Source organism: Diplotaxodon limnothrissa, linkage group LG8 (assembly GCF_057381915.1).
Source record: "Diplotaxodon limnothrissa isolate DT_005_m linkage group LG8, D_limnothrissa_male_GT1.1, whole genome shotgun sequence".
NCBI lineage: Eukaryota > Metazoa > Chordata > Actinopteri > Cichliformes > Cichlidae > Diplotaxodon > Diplotaxodon limnothrissa.
This window is the reverse complement of record NC_140603.1, coordinates 28,878,214-28,895,008: the sequence shown is the minus strand read 5'-3', so window position 1 is coordinate 28,895,008 and position 16,795 is coordinate 28,878,214. Positions and strand designations below refer to the sequence as shown.

The 16,795-nt window shown below is 39.5% G+C and overlaps 1 protein-coding gene across 1 annotated transcript; it reads right to left on the bottom strand.

Annotated features, from left to right (window-relative positions):
- Positions 1-7,017: 7,017 nt before the first annotated feature.
- On the bottom strand, positions 7,018-15,077 carry arf2b (ARF GTPase 2b). The gene is made up of 5 exons (XM_085361639.1): positions 15,009-15,077; positions 13,753-13,910; positions 12,833-12,943; positions 10,302-10,426; positions 7,018-8,166 (listed from the first exon to the last, which is right to left on the bottom strand). Exons 2-5 carry the CDS (start codon positions 13,898-13,900, stop codon positions 8,005-8,007), a joined length of 546 nt encoding a protein of 181 aa, XP_085217765.1. The 5' UTR covers positions 13,901-13,910; positions 15,009-15,077; the 3' UTR covers positions 7,018-8,004.
- Positions 15,078-16,795: the final 1,718 nt, after the last annotated feature.

The window sequence follows — 16,795 nt, the reverse complement described above, 5'->3', positions numbered from 1 at the left end:
GTCAAACTAAAATCCAGGAGGTGAATCTTCGATACTTTACCCACTGAGTTTTTACTGGCTTTCCTGAGCCACTGGTGAAAAATACCACTTCACTGCCAGAGCTGTAATTTCAAATAAATAGAAATGATGATCGAGAGCAGCTCCTGCCTTCATTTAAGCTTTCTGTGCCTGAAGTTCAATTAATTCATGCAACACTTAAATTCAGGTTAAAACTAATACTAATTTTTAAGGTTGAAACCATATCAGTGGGTCACAGCATGAAAGGGAAGCGAAACCAAACAAAACTGCAAATTAACATTTGCATGATCTGTGTCACTGATCACTGTAAGAAAGCGAACATATGTACTATTGGATGGCATCAGCTCTTTTCCTTGCATTAAGGAGGATCCAGTATATCCTCTGCTAAAGGACGCAACAAAGGAAGCATTGCAGTACCTTACAATTTTATCCCAAAATAAGATTTCACTATTACTTCCACCATCACAGCTCTCATACACACCGTCTCTAGTTTGAAGCAGCCTAGAAGTCTCCCCTGCTCTCACTGCGAGGTTCACTGTGGTTCAGAGTTTTGCTTCATGACATTTCAAGCAAACCACCATCAATTGTACCATCGGCAGTAAACCTGCTCCACCACCTCGCTGCTGTCAGTTTTACACCTCAGATTTGATCTGAATTTTATCACGCTCCTGTCATTTATCAGATTTCTCATTTTAAAATTATGCCAAGCTGCCAATTAAAGGCCTTCGAAACAAGGTTTGTTTCCAATTTGAAAACTTGACTCGTCACTTTTGACACGCATTTTTTATGATTCATATTCGAACAATTAGACATTGTCCTCTCTCAGAAAAGCCCTGAATGTCTACGCTGTACAGACACAATGAACCCAGAGCACACTGACTGGGTTTATTGTCTCCTTGTTATTGCCATGCAGATCGCGTAGCAGGTGACGAGCTGTGCTGCCAGTCTGCAGGTTTTTTAAAAAACACCATCCTTACATCAGAGCCGGGGTATCCGAACATTGCCTTTATTCTCAAAACAGCAGATCAATAACACTGCCCTGTTCAAACACAGACACCCAGTGTGCAGCGGTTAGTGGTGCAAAATCTCCCCAGTTTGAAAGAGCCATGTGTGAACAGGTGTACACGCGTTTAAAGAAGAAAAGCACCGGTGGACCTCAAAGCAGCTGAATGAAATCTGCAACTTCAAGTCAAGGGCTGCCAACACTATTCATCTGCTTGAAATGGCGTGTGTGCACAAACCCGAGTTACACATTAAAATATCAAAGTATTCATTTCAGACTGCAAAAGAAACAAACCCTCACCGAGTCACGTCTGATTGACTTCATTGTTAAGAAAGGGCCTTCTCACAATACAGCAGAGCAGTTTAACTGTATCAGCTGCAGACTGATTACTACTAAAATAACAGTTTAAATCTGGCTAATTTTCATAATTCATTCGGCAACAATTTTCTGGGGTCTTTAAAATATCTAACAGATAAAAGTCTCAAACCTCTGAAGCTCATTAGTTTAATATATCTGATTTTGTATCATTCCTTATTAATAAGGGGCAAATCATCCCATTTTATTAGCGAAGTAGTGACCCTGTTTCTCCATAATCAAATTTCCCTCGAATAAATGCTTCACCAGTGGCAAAATTATTCATTTCACAGTTTAAGACTTGACTTTTAAGGGTTTTTTTTTTTTGCCACATTTAGGTCTACCTCAGATGTGATTGATCATTTATCATTGACACACATTGCAATATACTCGTTCTACTATGAAATCTCTCACTTGTAATATTTAACTTGTGAAAATGACATTTTATTGATTGATTTATTAGGATAAATAAGTCCAACTTCCTTTACAACTACTAAAAGTCGGAATGAATTATAATCCAACAGTACAGTTTACAGTAGGCCAATGATAAGGCTCCTCTTGTAGATGCAGTACCTGAAACATGCCGACACATGGAGGGAAAACACTTATCACTGATTGGCAGTGTAGGCGTTTATCCGCCAACTAAGAAACACTGTTTCATAATTTCCCATTAAAGCTTCGACCTTATGTTAAGAAATGTGACACATTTATCTGTAGGCGTCAGTGAAACTGCCAGCAAACGTAACACCTGTGAGGTACAGATGTAGCGCTAGAACTTAATACTAAAATTAAGAAAAAAGTGTCTTAAACGTGTTTATTTTGTCCAATTCATTCAGTTATTTAGTTGAAACCAGGCCAATGATAAAGTCGGCCACGTTCGGCTAAACCCATCCCTAGATGTAATCTTTTATTGGCGAAATCACAGTGCGCTCAAGGGAAGGAATTCATTTCACAAGTCACACTCAAACCCTTAAAGCTTATCCCGGGGAATGTTTGGGTCAGCTCACAGCCTCTTATCACATCTGTAAATGAAAAGAGAGCCAGCTGTACAAACTGACAGCAGCAATTAAGTCCCAAATCACAGCTAACACAGGTGAGGCGTAAGCGCCGTCACAGAACTCCATAGTCAAACTGTGGGATAATCGCCCACGTGCTTTCCTATAACATCAGTCCAATTGAACACAGCTGTATTTCATTAAGACAAAAACAGTGATCAATTCGGTCAAGTTCGGTTGACTACACGAGTCATTTTAACATTATTTGGGAAATATTTGTTTGTTAGGTAAATAAACTGATTTCTCAAGTCCACCTTAAAGCCTTCAAGCATGGACTCAGGAATCTTTGAGTTCTCTCGACACATCGCGCTTCTTACCGCATCTGCAAACAATAAATAACGAGCTGTGCACCCTGGAAGCCCCAATAAGGCCCGAACTCAAGCCGACACAGGTGAGTTCTAGGCACGGCGCCAGAACTCTTTAATGAAACCACGAAAAAAAAAATGGTACAAGTGTCTTTACAAAGTGTCCGTCTAATTAAACACATACGTAATTAGTTTAAATTGAGCCAACGGCCAATTCGGCCGAGTTCGGCTGACACCTTGACTTAAGATAAAGCTTCATACGTGCTACAAAACCAGCCTGCACCTGTTCTGACAACCAGTTACCATCTTTGAAGACTTACCTGTAAACTCCGTCTGTTAGGTTGGCGGGTTTCAGCTGTCAACCATACTGTTAATATCCTACTCTGATGCTGAGCTTCGCGTTTTTCTAACCCACGGCAGCCAAACAGAAAGCCGATAACTGCGTATGTGTGCTAAAGAGGTGAGAGGGGGAGGAGCCAGTGCGTCAGGTGTGCACGGTGGCCCCTCCCCCTCCCTCGCCGAGGCCCTTGCTGCCGTTTACGGATTAAAAAAAAAACAGTTTAAACATGTCTGTACCTTCCGGGTTCATGTACTCTTGTGCCATTTTTATTTCTCCTGGAAAATACCAAGACACTTACATAAAGCAGAGAGTACAGAATCAAACCTGAACACAGAATATTCTGAGCCAGTAAAGCAGGGTGGACTCAGGTAAAAGGAAAGAATTTGAGGAGAAATCTCTTTTGATGGGTAGTTTTACCCATGATTCATAGATCAAATGGTCATTTTGCATCCAGAGCCTCTTGTTTTACTATAGTTTTACTTATTTCACACGTCCCTTGGGAGTGTCTCTGCAGTTTTTCCACGTCTAGTTTTACTTCCTTTATGCATCTTTCCCGTACCCTGTCACTTTGTGGTTATTTGTGCCTCTGTGCATCCCAGTTGTGAGGTCTCATTTTTTTATTTTAAGTATTTTGTATCTGTTTTGAGAATTTTCCATCTCTATGGAGATGTTTTGTATCATCTCTGCATTTTTATATCGTTTTAAATCACTTTGCATCAGTTTTGTTATTATTTTCTCTCTTTCTGTCTCATTGTGATATTTTTATCCTCGTGTCACTTTGTGATCATTTGGGCCTTTTTGTCTGCTCTGCCTTACTTTGTGTCTGCTTTTTGCATCTCTCTGCTCATTTTGCATGCAGTTGTGTAACCCAGGTTTTGTTGCTTTGCATTACTTTAGTTATTCTGCACCTTTTTTGGCTCATTTATAGCTCTATGCAGTTTTTTGTGTCTCTAAGTAGCTCTTTGTAGCACTATAGTTAGCTTGGATAATTTTGTGGTCACTTTTGAGTGTCGTTGTGTTTGCATTGCATCTGTTTATCTGTAGCTATTTTGCATCTTTTTGCATTAATTGTATGCCAGAAAAGTCTCTTTAATCTTCTTAGAGCAGAGGCCCAACTAGAAGAGCAAGAAAACGTGGCCTTCTTTGTCCACGCGGGAACCAGAAATCTTTGCTGGTTTAATATTAAAAGTCACTGATTGGCTGCCTTTACTGTTTAAAGCAGGGGTCCCCAATCCCAGTCCACGAGGGCCAGTGTCCCTGCAGGTTTTAGATCTCACACCTGAATCACATGATTAGTTCATTACCAGGCCTCTGGAGAACTTCAAGACATGTTGAGAAGGCAATTTATCAATTTAAATCAGCTGTGATGGATCAAGGACACATCTAAAATCTGCAGGGACACCGGCCCTCATGGACTGGGATTGGGGACCCCTGGTTTAAAGGTTCCATCCAACTTCATCCAGCAGTTTCAGGATTGATTTATTTTCATTTACTGCATATACAAGGCTTTTATATTTTAAAGTAGTATTTTTGCTTCATTTATCAAAGTTGAACTTTTTAAAAAAATATATATGAATAAATTATCTCACAATTTAGTCAAGAAAATAACTGGCTAGAAAAAAAAACAGATTTGGGCACTTTAGTTTTTATTATTTTGATATTTTAACATCTGAAATTTAATAGCGAATAAAAATGAACAATCTGGGCCTTTTTTGTGTTTCATATAAACTAATAAAAACTTTGTTTTTTGCTTGTTTGTTTTTACCAGACACCAAAATGCTTTTTCTGCCTTACTTATGACCAATAGCTTCTATTTTATAGTTTCATTCTCACTCAGACTGGAACTCTAGTCTGCAGTAGGCCTGCATGTACGTGACTGTGTATGTTTGTCTCCACCTAGAGGTTAAATCTGGAGGCTGGAGTTTTCTGTTCAAAGTTTAACCAGCAGTTTAGTCCTGGTTACATTTTTACAGACTGCTGTCAGAGCAAGAAACAGTTTAAAGAAGACATTCAACAATCAAAGTTAAAATTTCATAAACAAATTCATGTTTAAACTTAAAGGAAACACTTCTGCCTCTGCAAGGTAATTATGCAAACCTGTGCCTTCACAGTAATTTCACATCATGAATGCAGCAACTTCATTTATTAAATCTTTTTCTCTTCTCTTTTAGAAAGGTTTGCTGTTATTTCCTGATAGATTAAGAATTCCCACAGTTCAGTCAAACGCAGACTTTGTGCTGGCGAAAGAAAATTTTAAGAAGTGCGTCTGAGTAAACCCAACAGGAACAGAAACGCTGTCCTGAAGAGAAAACAACCTAGTATCTTTCTTTTCCTGGTTAGTGTTTCTGCAGCCAGCAGCCACTTCAGCAGACAGACGTTTTTACTATATGGAGAGCCAGGAGAGCCAAACTGAATGAATTAATATTAAGACGCGTTTCCTTTATTTTGCATCAATGACAGGAACCCTCCTCTGTACAGTCATCAACACATTTTGACAGCATAACATCACCTTCAGTTTGCAGAGTCATATGTTTTAGATAAAATATATCAATCACTCCTACTTTACAGAAATATTTAAATTAGGTGAAATTTAACTTTGGAGAATAGATTGCCTGCATTGCAACTCATCCTTACCTCCATAGACCCCATATTAAAACGTTTAATTTGACAGCAAAAACAAACTCGTTTGCAAAAAGGTTTTGGCCTCTATGGATATTTCCTCGCTTTATGACAACTGAAAAGGTTAGCCACCGAGCATAGTGTGGTTTATCCTCCTAACTGTAATAATCAGCATAACTCAAAAAATGAGCTTTGTTTTTACTTAGTATGACTTGAAATGAATAATTGTGCCCATAAAACCACCAGAAAAATGTTGAGCAAGTCATCTGAGTAGCTCCACATTTAAAAAACAAAACAAAAAACCCACCAAACACCCTTCCTGGAGAAAAAAATTCCAAGGGATTTGCATCCCTTCTCTGGATCTCCTGCTTGTTAAACACTAGTAGTGTGCACCACCACACTGTGAACCATGTGGACAAAAAAAAAAACAAAGCTGACCAGATTTGGGCGCCATCTAAGGCCTGAACTTTCACAGGGATTGCATCATTATTACAACCTTGTTTAATGCAAAGATCCACTACTGTAACACATGAGAAAATAAAAAGCCTCTCCAACAGCTGTTGGATCAAATCATGTTTATTAATGTGTTCAGGAAATCCCCACAGAAACAGTTTATAGGGGAACTTACAGATTTACAATCATTCTTGACAGAAGTGCCAGCTCTAACCCCCATGGTTCAACACTGAGGACGACCAGCTAACTGCACACCCATTCCCCTCAACAGGTCTACCACCAAGTCCTTCCAGCTCGCCGACGAGCCTCCGACAGAGTACTTACTGTGTTGGTCTTTCTGCCTGTAAACACCCAGACGTCTGGACCGTTCACAGTTATAGAGAGCCTTCATTATTTTATTTTTTATCATGGTTTGTTTTTTTTTTTGGTGCCAATCCTTCATCCCGACCAGGAAGGAAAAAAAAAAAAAAAAAAAAAAAAGATCACACACAGCTGGATGCTTTCAGACTTTCAAAATAAATGTGCCAACCGTTGGTGAGAAGAAAAAAACTCGTCTGAGGCCCTCGAGGATGCACTTTCTACTTCCATATACAGGATTTGTCATACTGCTCAAATGCATTTGGTTCAGCAGTCAAAGTACAAATAGAAATGCTAAAACTAGTTACAGAAAAAAAAAATGTAACATCTCTTTAAAGGAATAACATGTGACGCCTGTGAATGTATTAGGACACCTGCCTCAGTCTGAAGTGTGCGAAATGTCCAACACCTTGTATCTGGCATGGAAACACTGAAGGTCATCTCCAAAAAAAAAAAAAAAAAAAAAAAAAAGAAAAGAAAAAAGAAAAAGGAAAATCCTAATTTAATCCCAGGATTTAAACGCCAGCAACCCAAAGTCAAGAATTGCATATTCTCGTAGAGTTTAATTTTTTAATTTTCTCTTCTTTTGTGCTTCACGCTCTCACTTAGTGGTGGGAGGGGAGAAAGGTAGTGTTCACTGGAGAACCATTGCTAAGAATAATCTTTTATATTCCAATATAATAATAATATTAATAAAACAAACAGCATGATTTTCAGATGACACCAGAATGATCAAGGATGGGATTTTCTCTTTTCTTACTTTTTTTTTTTTTAAATTTTCCATTTTTTGTTTTTTTTTTTCCATTTGCTTCGACCTGATACAGGTTAAGATGCAATTTACTGAATCTCTTGGTGGGTTTGAGGTCTCAAAAATCAGATTAAAATGAACACCTAAGCACTGAAGGTGGGAGGGAGGGGGGCATTTCTAGTCAACATAGATATATTCTACAGGGAGGAGTGGGGGGTTGCACCCTTGCTCTTTCTTTGCCGTATGAAAACCGTGCTTCCTCTGAAGAGTAAGGGCGGGGCAGAACAGGGTCATGGTGGGGGGGGGGGGCCGTGCAAGACAGATTAGGTGAGGAGGGGGGTAGGCCGAGCAGGGCAGAGACTGAGTTTGGTGGATAGAGAGAGAGAGAGAGAGAGAGAGAGGGCTTGAAAACCAGACTGCTGATTCCACAGGAGGTGTGTAAAAGGCACGCCAGGGTTACTCCCGATCCCAGCCAGCATACACAGAGACGCCTTCACACCCACACATCCACACAGGCATACACACCCACAGCCACACGCACACACACAAGCAGCACAGGCTAGAGCCCCAAGAGTACGGACGAGGAGGAAGAGAAAGCAGGAGGAAGGCGTTGAAAGAAAGAGCCAGGGCAGAGGAGTTAGAGGGGCGCAGAGGGGGGCCTGAATCCGGTGCTGCCGCTGTGTCGAAACAGAAAAAAAATAAACAACAAACAAACAAACGAAAAAATAATAATTCAAAACTGCTGGAATGGATCATTTCTGGTTCTTCAGCTGGTTGGAGAGCCAGTCGAGGCCCTCATACAAGCCGTCTCCGCTGGTGGCACAGGTGGCCTGGATGTACCAGCTGCGCTGGCGGAGGGCGTGCAGGCCCAGCTTGTCTGTGATCTCTGCAGCGTTCATGGCGTTGGGGAGATCCTAGAGGGAGAGGAAAGAGCCAGTTATGATGCAGTTCTAACCATTTTTAACCATCTGAACCAAAAATCCCACAAGCTTCCATCAACAGTAGAAAAGCTTCTGAACAATTCAGCCAATGTGAAAGTGCCTTAATCATGCACTCTCTTTAATGGCCACTAGGGGGCTACAGCAGTGGCTGAGGGGAGGACAAAAAAAAACTTCCAGTCCAATACAAGTGTTTGGGGATCGGCTCTCAGTAAAACTTTCCTGCTGAGTTTGAGTATAAGTCATTTGTTTCAGGTGATATTAAATAATCTTATTTTTATCATTCTCAGAGTCAGAGAGGAGGGTTATCCAGAATAGATGATGGTGGGGGCCAATAAACATCTAGTGATGTCATAATGCGGTGACAGATCATGGGAGTTGTTTTCACAACAGCCTGAACACTGAATGTGCTAAGGCTCATTTATTATTCATTTACTGAATGATCCTTAGTAGTAGTCGTAATACTGATTTAAGTTTCATATTTCTATTAATATTTACATTTGGATTTTATTATTTTACTATAGGGATCTATTAATACACTACTTTATATTAATACAAGTTTTATTATGCTGCCGTTATTAATAGTATTATTATAGTAGTATAATTAATAGTAATGAATTCCATTTTTGAGGCCTTGAACATGCTCAAACCCTCATGAAAGTGTGCACACCTGCCAGAAGCAATGGAAAGTTTTGTATTTAATCAATTGTTGGTTCCCTCACATCCTGTACTTATACTGTGCTAAAATCTGCACACAGACCAGAAAGTCTGCAAAGACGGACCAACAACAGCCTCTCTGCAAGATTTTGAACAGAACCCCCTGCTAACTGAACACAGCCAAGCTTCAAAGGTGTGAACTTGACACAGAGCATGCAGACACAAAACACCAGATGAACATTGGAATCTACATGAACTGAGGAACCTGCCGAAACAAACGTATGACCTGTTCTGATAGGTAGATGAGACGATATCCTGTTGGTTTTTCTCCGCTGTCACTGATGTCTGTGGTTAGGTCTATTGGTTAGCACATTTAAGATTTCAACAGATCAGTAACAAAGTGGTTTGTAGCGGTTTTAGTCACGGTTCATTTAGGGAGGAAAAAAAAAGGTGTTACTTCTATTAAATCTGTCTGAGATTTATCATCATTTGCATTTTTCTTGACTGACAGAGTTCTGACAAAGAAAATGAATGAGCAGCTGTTACACAGTGAGGGGCGGTGAGGGAAACATCAGACTTCACTCTATTTTAATTAAAGTAATTGTTTTATTATCTCTTGCCAACATCATGCACATGCAGACAGCAACTTCTCAAAATGGCTCCCAATCCATTTCCTGCTCCCTTTAAATACTCTCAAGACACACCTTCTTAATACAGACTGGCCTATAAAAGAGCTGCAATTGAGGCAGGCTTCCTCTTTACTGGGAAAACAAGATGGCCACCACAAAGGTAACCTGCAACACTTTGTTACTTAAATGCTTCCCAACAGCAGCCTAACATTTAACAAAGCTCCTTATCTAATCAATGCTTTCTTTTTCTTCTCAATACATGTGACCTACCGCAGGGCAGGTTTCAGAATAGAGAATCAATGTGCAGATGTTGATCCTGCAGTGACAGCTGTTCTTCATTGTAAAAAAATAAAAATGAAATAGCTTCTACATATGGACTGCATTCGTTTTTTAAATATTAGTTTTGTCAGGTTATTGTTTTTGGCTTATTTTTGCCAGGAGTCAAGTACAGGGCCTCAAACCAGCAACCTTCAGGTTAGTAGCAGGATGCACCAATTTATGGATTTTGTCTCCCACAATATGGCCGCCTGATATTTCTGCCTGCCCACATTAACACGGCTAGCTACACGCTCCCCAGTCCTATCTCAAAGTATATAAATCCCCGACAGGGAAACATTTAAGGTGGAAGTTCACACCATTTTGATACTTGTATTTCTGCCTCTGAACCAGCAGAGGCTTCTTTTTTTTTTTTAATTAAAGAAAGGTCCTGTACAAATAAAGTCTTGATCTTTATATCTGAAAGCTTTTTCATCCAAACCAATTGAGAAGTAAATTTGAGGCTCATTTCCTTTCTTGGCTCTACGTGTGTCTGAAACGCAAACTCACCTGTTTATTTGCAAAAACAAGCAGCACGGCGTCTCTGAGTTCGTCCTCAGCAAGCATTCTGGACAGTTCCTCCCTCGCCTCGTTCACCCTCTCCCTGTCGTTGCTGTCCACCACGAAGATGAGCCCTGCATACAAAAAAAATAAAAAATAAAAAATACACAGCATAAAAAAAATGCAGAAACATGTCTTCATTTATATTCTGGTTACAATACGTGCTCTATTGTCCCAGATAAAAAGCTCTGACTCTGTTCCAGTAATAATTCAGTCTGGACCAGCTCTCCTGGCCATTTATTAATCCCCAAAACAGTAAAGTAGAGTGGGCATTAAAAAAAAAAAAAGTATGAGTAATAATTTGTGATTTGGCAGCTGCAGGTCTGCTGACTGTGAGAATATATTAAATCCAGAAGCTGTTAAACACATCAGTCATTTGTTAAGTTCAGTACAGATTAATTTATGACTTAAAGCTGCCAAATCATTTTCAGTTGTCATAGATCATGTGAAAGCTGTATTTTGAGACAACCGACAGTTTAATGACCGTATTAAAAAAAAAGCTTCATGACACAAATGGATGGATGAAAGTACAACAGTGTTGAATGATGTTTTCCTGCTTCAAATTTAACACAAAAAATAAAGACAAAGCCAAGAAAACTGAGGTCATTTTGTTAGATGTCCTATGGCTGAAGCACACTTCCTGATCTGTATGCCAGCTTGTTTGAGGAAATGTTTCATCATACCCACAGCTCACCGAATGTACAAACAGGATGTTTTTATATTCATGTAACAGGGGACGACGTGATCACATGCTCAGCTCCGGTCTATAACTGAGATACTATTTGTTTGTGAAGCTAGAATCTGTATGCAGCCTCACTGACCTGTTACATTACAGACTCTGTGAAGATGTGAAGGGCACAAAAATGAAAGGAATATCTACAAGACACAGTGATGCTGTTAATTTGGTCAGTTTGCCTGAAATTTAGGATTCTTGAGACTCAGCTGGTGTTCAGCTGAGGGATCATGATCAAGAACAGGAATGCTGGTTTTTCTTGGCTTTGAGGGTTGATTCTTTATTACCTTAAGCGATAGATAATTACGCATTTTTTTAGGTTAACGCCAATCTGATATTTTGGTTAGATATTGGGTTAATTCTATCTACAGAACCTGGATCAGATATCAGAGACAAAAATCCGCTATATGGTCTGAACTATTCAGTTCTCTGTTTTTCATAGTGCAGAGGAAGCTAACAGCGAAGCGGTAACTTGGGAACATTTCACACAACACCAACCAGCAACTTTCTACTCATGTTTACTAATTATTACAAAGTTGTACAAACTCATTTTAACTCACGATGTTCGGACAGAAAGACGTCATAAATGTGGAGGCCTGACTGAGATTTATCACTGTTTGGACTTTCTCTTCATGTCGGGATAAAGATATCAAGCTATAATTCAGAATGGCCATTTTCATTATGTTTTTGACAGAACTGATAGAGACAATTTCAATTTTTAGATATTCTAAGCATTTCAGTTGTAATACAATAACTTTGTCTGAGCATTAAGGGCATCACAGCACCATGACACATTTGACAGAGAAAATTACGTCTCTACAGGGTAAAAACAGTCAGTGTTAAAAACCTAAAACAGTGATGGGCAGCTCCCCCCCCCCACGCCCCCAGAAGATAATACTGACTTAGATAATGTAAGAACAGGGCCATACTTTAAACAGAATTTTCTGTTAGATTGTCAAAAAAGCCACTTGCATGCTAAGAACTTTACCATTAGAGTGAAGATATAACAGGTCATCATAAAAAAAATGAAGTATCATGTGTTTTTACTTTTTTTTGTTTGTTTGTTTTTAACATTTCTTGGGGAGAGGCTAGACCATTAAGGACAGACTAGATTGAGATGGTCCACAGGCCTAATTTTGCATAGAGCCTTAATCTTTTTGCCTGGAAAAATGATGGAAAGAAAGATTTTCTGTCACCTTAATCACGAAATCATTAACCAATACTCGGCACTCTAACCCAAACACAACTTTCCTTGTTTGCTGTAGAAGAAAATTCTGTAGTCAGACATGCTGTTTGTTAAATGATGCTGCGTCTTAGATCATCACTGAAATGATTGACACATTTAGTTTCACACTTGGGTGCTCAGTATGTGGAAGGTGATGTTCATCTAATGCATGCAGGGAAACCACAGGAGCACTGATGGCAGTGCAGCAAATAAGGTGGCTTCAATCACAATAAATTTCTGCAGATTAAAGATACCACAAAATGTTCAACTTAAGTTTGCTTACAAGCCGGATCATGACTGGCAAACACAAGACAGCATAGGCTATACATTCTGATGAGTTACACATCAGGAAACAGTAGAGGAGTCACACAATACGCCCTTTGAGAATGGAACAATGGCATGTGAGTCATTGGTCTCTTTAATATCCTCTATGCACCAACGAGGCCACCTACGGGCAGTAATGCTCACTGACACAACTGCCAGCTAAGATAATGCCACTGCACACCCCCCCTTTCACCTCACCTTGAGTGTTCTGGAAGTAGTGGCGCCACAGCGGCCTGATTTTGTCCTGACCGCCCACATCCCAAACTGTGAAGCTGATGTTCTTGTATTCTACAGTTTCAACATTAAAACCTGGAAAAAGGAAAAAAAAAAAGAAAAAGAAGGAGAGGAAACATAGATGAGTCACTAAAAGGCTTTGGACCACTCGATAGCAAACACTACACGCAGGTAAAGATTTCTACATATTTTTTTTTTCCACTGTTTGTTCCTAATATGACTTTTTTATTTTTAAAGTCAACATTTCCTGACTGCATTTTAATCAAAAAAAGGTCTTCAGTTACTCTCATTTTATCACTTATTCTTTGTTAAACCATTGTTAAAATGAAATGTCCCAAAAATCGGACATAAGGAAACATCTGGCTGCTGTAGACCAAAACACAGTAAACTTGGACCCTCGCAAAAAAAAAACAAAAAAAAAACCAAAAAAAAAACCACACTAATCAAAAATTACCATAACTGCTTAAAGCTACAAAATGATTGGTCACCCTGTTGACTGGTAATGGCATTCACCTGCCTTTGTGGCCAATATTTATTACATCACTCCTGGTTAAAGACTTTAAAATAGATCAGTTAATTTTAATTATGATTTAATTACTTCCCCTGAAACAAAGTAAGAAGTAAATTGCAATAAAAAAAATAAAAATAAACACAAAAAGTAGATATATTATTCATAGCCCTAAGTTCCGTAACAGTGTATCCCTAGTAATTAAAACAAATTAACAGTCAAATGTTTAAAAGACCTGAAGATCTGCTGAACAGGATTTTTTTTGTCCTCTCAAATAACAATGGGAAATAACTAACAACTTACAATCTTCTCATAGCAGTCTAAAAATACAGCTTCTTTACAATGACACTGGAGTGATAGATGTAAATGTTCATACCAATGGTGGGAATGGTGGTGACTATCTCTCCGAGTTTGAGTTTATATAGGATAGTTGTTTTTCCAGCCGCATCCAGCCCCACCATTAGAATCCTCATCTCTTTTTTGCCAAACAGGCCTTTGAATAAGCTTGCAAATACATTCCCCATGGTGATGAAGCTGTCAAAGCAGAGACAGAGACAGGGTTAAGACAGTGTAAGGTCTGCTGTTAATCGGTTTCAGTGCAGTATGGTGAGAGGAAGTGAACACAGGGAAAATGTATCATAGAGAAAACAGCTGACATCTGGACTGATTTACCGTCGTTTTATCGTTAGTCAGTTCGTAGAGGCACACCACATTAGAGCAGTTCGATGACAGCTGTATATTTAGTCGAAAAAAAGAGGTACATTGTGTGACACACGGAGGAGAACAAGTTAAATGTTTACACAAACGAATGATTGAGGCTTTCGTCTACGACTCTAAGTTAAGAGCTAACTCTGGCCGTCCATATCAGCCATTAACTTCTACACTACAGAAGTGTTAAAACTGCCTATGTGTCAATTATTTAACAGCAGAAAAATCGCATATCCTGAGGCTAAGCTGTACAACCATGGATAAAGCGAATAGCTAACTGATGAAAAGATAAGAGAGGCCTGTTCCAGCTAGAAAACTCTGCAATAGCAGGTTAGGATAATGTTCCTGTACGAGTGAGCCGTCACAAGACGCTAGCTTTCAACTATAAGGTCAAGCTAAGTTAATGTTAAAGTTCATATCAGTACGTGTCAATAAAGGCTGAAACGTTCTGCTATGTGAACGCGCAGATTTTCTGTGAAAAGTCTGAAGTTTTCTGGTCTCTTTACCTGGTTACCAGCACTCGAAACAGGATACAGTTCGCTTCACTAAGGGCGGATGCTTCAGCTAGATAGCTAGTTTTCCTAGCATATGCTAACTTGCGACGAACAGGCGACACCGTTCGTCAACGGTCTAAAGACCACTGCCGGTTACAGCATATATTATTAATACATATAACGACGACCTGCTACGAAATCCACCTGGAAAACTGAGGCCTGGTTTCTGTGGCGTGAACATTAAAAGAGCTGATACACGGTAGCTCGCTAAGCTAACAGCCGTTAGCTAAATGCCGCGTCACAGTTGAGAAAGAACCTCGTGACGTCATGCTCAGGCGAAACTAAATCGAATCGCTGGTACCGCGCGACAATCGCCGTACAATAAATGGCGTTACAGGCAAAACACAAGCGAGTTTATGTGGGTTATTACCTTTAAAACGACAGCTTCTCGATCTTTCCGTTATCTCTCACTGTCACCCCAAAATGGCGTCTTGCGCAACCAGGGAGACACCGGCGTACGGCCACTTCCCACTCTCATACCGCGTCCAATCGTAGCACGCATGGTGTAACGGATAACCCGCCCAGATGACGCCGCGGTCCAATCAGCGTGTCGGCAGAGCCCTGTGCGCACAGTGTACAAAATGTCGAGGAAGTGAGCCGTAGACAAGTTTATTCAAGTTTCAGACACTGAGAACCGGGCCCTCATAGTTTTTCTGTTTTTTCCCCTTTTTTAATCGACGAGAAATGACTACAGGGAAACAGAAATTGGCCACAAAAGAGACAATGATAATAACGATTAAATGACATGAATAACCACAAAGACATGCAAAAAAGCATACAAGTCAAGCGGAAACGATCCATGAGATCCCCAACAAGTACATGGGGCCATGAATAAACATAAATAACCCTAAAAAGACACCAATAAATAAAAAAATCCACACATAAACACAAGGACTATAGGGAGTCAAAAAAACAAAACACAGAAACACAACATTAGAAAAATCTGTTTCTAGTTTATTGTTTTTCCTCTATGTTTGCTTGTGGTCATTTTGATTTACTTTTTGATCGTTTTTCATCTTTATGGATGTTTAATTTGCTTTTACTTTTAAGCACATTTTCTGAGTAAAACCTAGTGATCACTGGGGTCACCGAAGGCCTCTCCAGCACTCTTTCCAATTGTGTGAGAGAGGTGGAGAGTTCTAACATTTATTTGTTTAGAGGCCCGTTTTTCCATGCCGGGACTCAAGATCCTGGCTGATCCCAACTTTTAGGCCTTACTGTCCATCTCGTTCTTCATAATCTGATTAATTGCATTTTTTTTGAAGACTTGAACCAGTGAAATCCTTCCTGTGGACTCTATTGAAGAGACATCCTGACATTTCTTTTTAGATCCTGACTTATTTTAATTGTGTTAATTCAAATTGCTGACACAGAAATGCTAGCATTTATCTATTATATGATTAGTCCAAGGCTGCAGGCTATCATGAATAAATTCATTGTCTGCAAGTCTCACAACCACTGTCTTTAATCATTTATGGTTTAACTTTTAGAATGGTAATTAATCACACTTGTCAGCAGTTAACAGCACCTGATGTCTGCAATTATTATTGGCTGTGTTTGCTATTGGAGGAATGTTTAAAGAAAACTCAGAAGCTTCACATTCCTCAAGCACCAAGCTGGAAATGTGAGGCCTTATTGTAGACTGTATATAAAAGATGGGTGTAGTCATCGTAATCACCCATTGGCTAGTGAAGCGCTGGTGACTCAAGATGAGTGTTTTGTTTTTACTGTTGCCATCTTGGTATTTTGAAAAAAGTGGACACCACAGGCCAACGATTGCCATCTTATGATTAACAAGTCATGAGCCAAAGAGGAAACTTCATGTTGTTTTTCAGTATGACTTAAAATTAGCTGATTGTGCTCATAAGCACATAGCACAACCAGCTAAGACTTTACTGAGGGCACAGATCAAGGAAGGAAAAACTTCAGGAAGTGTGTTTGCATTCAAAGGAGTCGCCCCCTGCTGGTCATTAGAAAGAATGCATATTTAAGGCACTTCCACGTCAACTACACTTTCTGAAGCATATATCTTTTTACACTTTGTGGGCCTTACAGTAGCAATACATTAAAAAAAAGTCTAATAATAAATTATTGAGCATCTTTTATTCGTAGTTTAAAGGGTTTGTAACATAACTAAAAAATGGGACTTTGTAGTGA